The following is a 1,597-nucleotide window of genomic DNA, read 5'->3' on the forward strand; positions in this document are numbered from 1 at the left end:
ACTTGATACCAACTTCCTGCAGGTTCCAAAAGGTTTAATATTCAGAAGACCAAGTCAAATTTTTTTTCAAGTGATTGGCAGGACTCCCCCAGACACTAGTAACACCTTCTTGCAGCCAGCTGATCAAACCAGAAACATCTTTTTCCATCATCCCTGATGAAATTCTATTCTTTTTTCAAAATAAATCTCATACCCTCCTTTCCATAAACACTGTCACCCCTTAGCAGTGCATTAGCCCCTCTCTGGATTACTGCAATAACATCCTTATCTGAAAACACCTCCACTCTTGTTCTTCCACATTCTCCACACAGCAAGAAGCCAGTATTACTCTGTAATAGACTGTTTTGTAAATCTGATCATGTCACTCCTTAACATGTTTAAAAGAATTCAGTCGTTTCCAAAAAACTGTAAATGAAATTCAAAGTCCCGTATAACTCCCTGTATGATATGTCAAGTCCTCTTTCCAACCTCCTTTCTGTCATTGGCCCTTTAATCACCAACCAGGCTCTAGCCACACTGGCCTTATTTTTGTTCCTCCAATCAGCTAGGCTTGTCACGATCTCAGAACCTCCAGAGGTTCTGTCTATCTGTTCCTGTCTATTCACGGGGCAAACTCCTACTCATGTTTTATTTCACGTCATCATTAAAGTTCCATATTTTCTTTGTCCACCTAGTACATTACTGGAGCCCTATAAATAAATTACTTTTTTTTTTAACCCAACGAGTACTAGCAAAACAAAAGCGATTGGAGGTTACACAAAGGGACATAATCTTAAACCAAAAAAACTAAAGAATGTCAAAGATATTTTGAAAACTGAATGTATACAAAAACTGTTTATTTGCAAAACTGTGAAGAACTCTCAAAAAAAAGTTATCATCAAAAAATGATTTTTAAATGAACTAAGAACAAAACAGTCACAGGTGATAACTCCTGAGAGAATTAAAAATAAAAACCCTTGGAATCTTTTTTCTCTGCTCTTTTGCTTCATAAATGGAAAGATGACAAGGAGGCTGAATCAAAATTTTAACTGCAAGTAATAACTTAAAATATATGTATTAGTTATTGTTGATTAAAAAAAAGAGAGAGAGAGAGACAAAGCATTCATAGAAGCTTGCAAATTTCTTCGCATGTCTGGGTTAAATGCCATTTAAAAAAGAGAGTCTGGGTTGTGAGTACCAGTCTCTGAAGACGCGGAAAGACAGAAAAGAAACATCACTTGCTCCCTCTACAGCTATGGTAGACTTTCCCCCTACCCACTCCCCAAACCCCACCCCAGAAATGCTTAGCACTAAACAGTGCCAGATGAATTTCCAGCAAAAATTCCACGCAATCAAATCGGTAAGCCAAGATCTCCATCACGTTCGTACTATACTTAGGGTTCTTCGTCAGCCTTTTACTCAGCGTCGCCCGATCTTTTCTCAACACCAAGACTCCAACTGGATTAAACACTTTCCTCCTACGACCCCTTAAGGGAAACTGCTTCCAAGAAACGCAAATGGCAAACAGCCCGGAGCAGGGCTGGGACAGAAAAATAAACTGGATGCCGGACCCACCTGGGGCTGCACGGTGCTAGACAGGGAAAACATCTTCTCCAGG

At 39.4% G+C, this 1,597-nt stretch overlaps 1 protein-coding gene across 1 annotated transcript in view; it reads right to left on the reverse strand.

Moving 5' to 3' along the window:
• Positions 1-1,591, reverse strand: part of YME1L1 (YME1-like 1 ATPase) — a 29,703-nt gene extending 28,112 nt beyond the window's left edge. The window contains exon 1 of the mRNA XM_010859823.1: positions 1,555-1,591. Coding sequence (XP_010858125.1) covers positions 1,555-1,587 — 33 coding nt within the window. The 5' untranslated portion in view covers positions 1,588-1,591. The remainder of the gene's footprint in view (positions 1-1,554) is intronic.
• Between the last annotated feature and the right edge of the window lie 6 nt (positions 1,592-1,597).

The sequence above is a fragment of the Bison bison genome, unplaced genomic scaffold, assembly GCF_000754665.1.
Source record: "Bison bison bison isolate TAMUID 2011002044 unplaced genomic scaffold, Bison_UMD1.0 scf7180017864461, whole genome shotgun sequence".
NCBI lineage: Eukaryota > Metazoa > Chordata > Mammalia > Artiodactyla > Bovidae > Bison > Bison bison.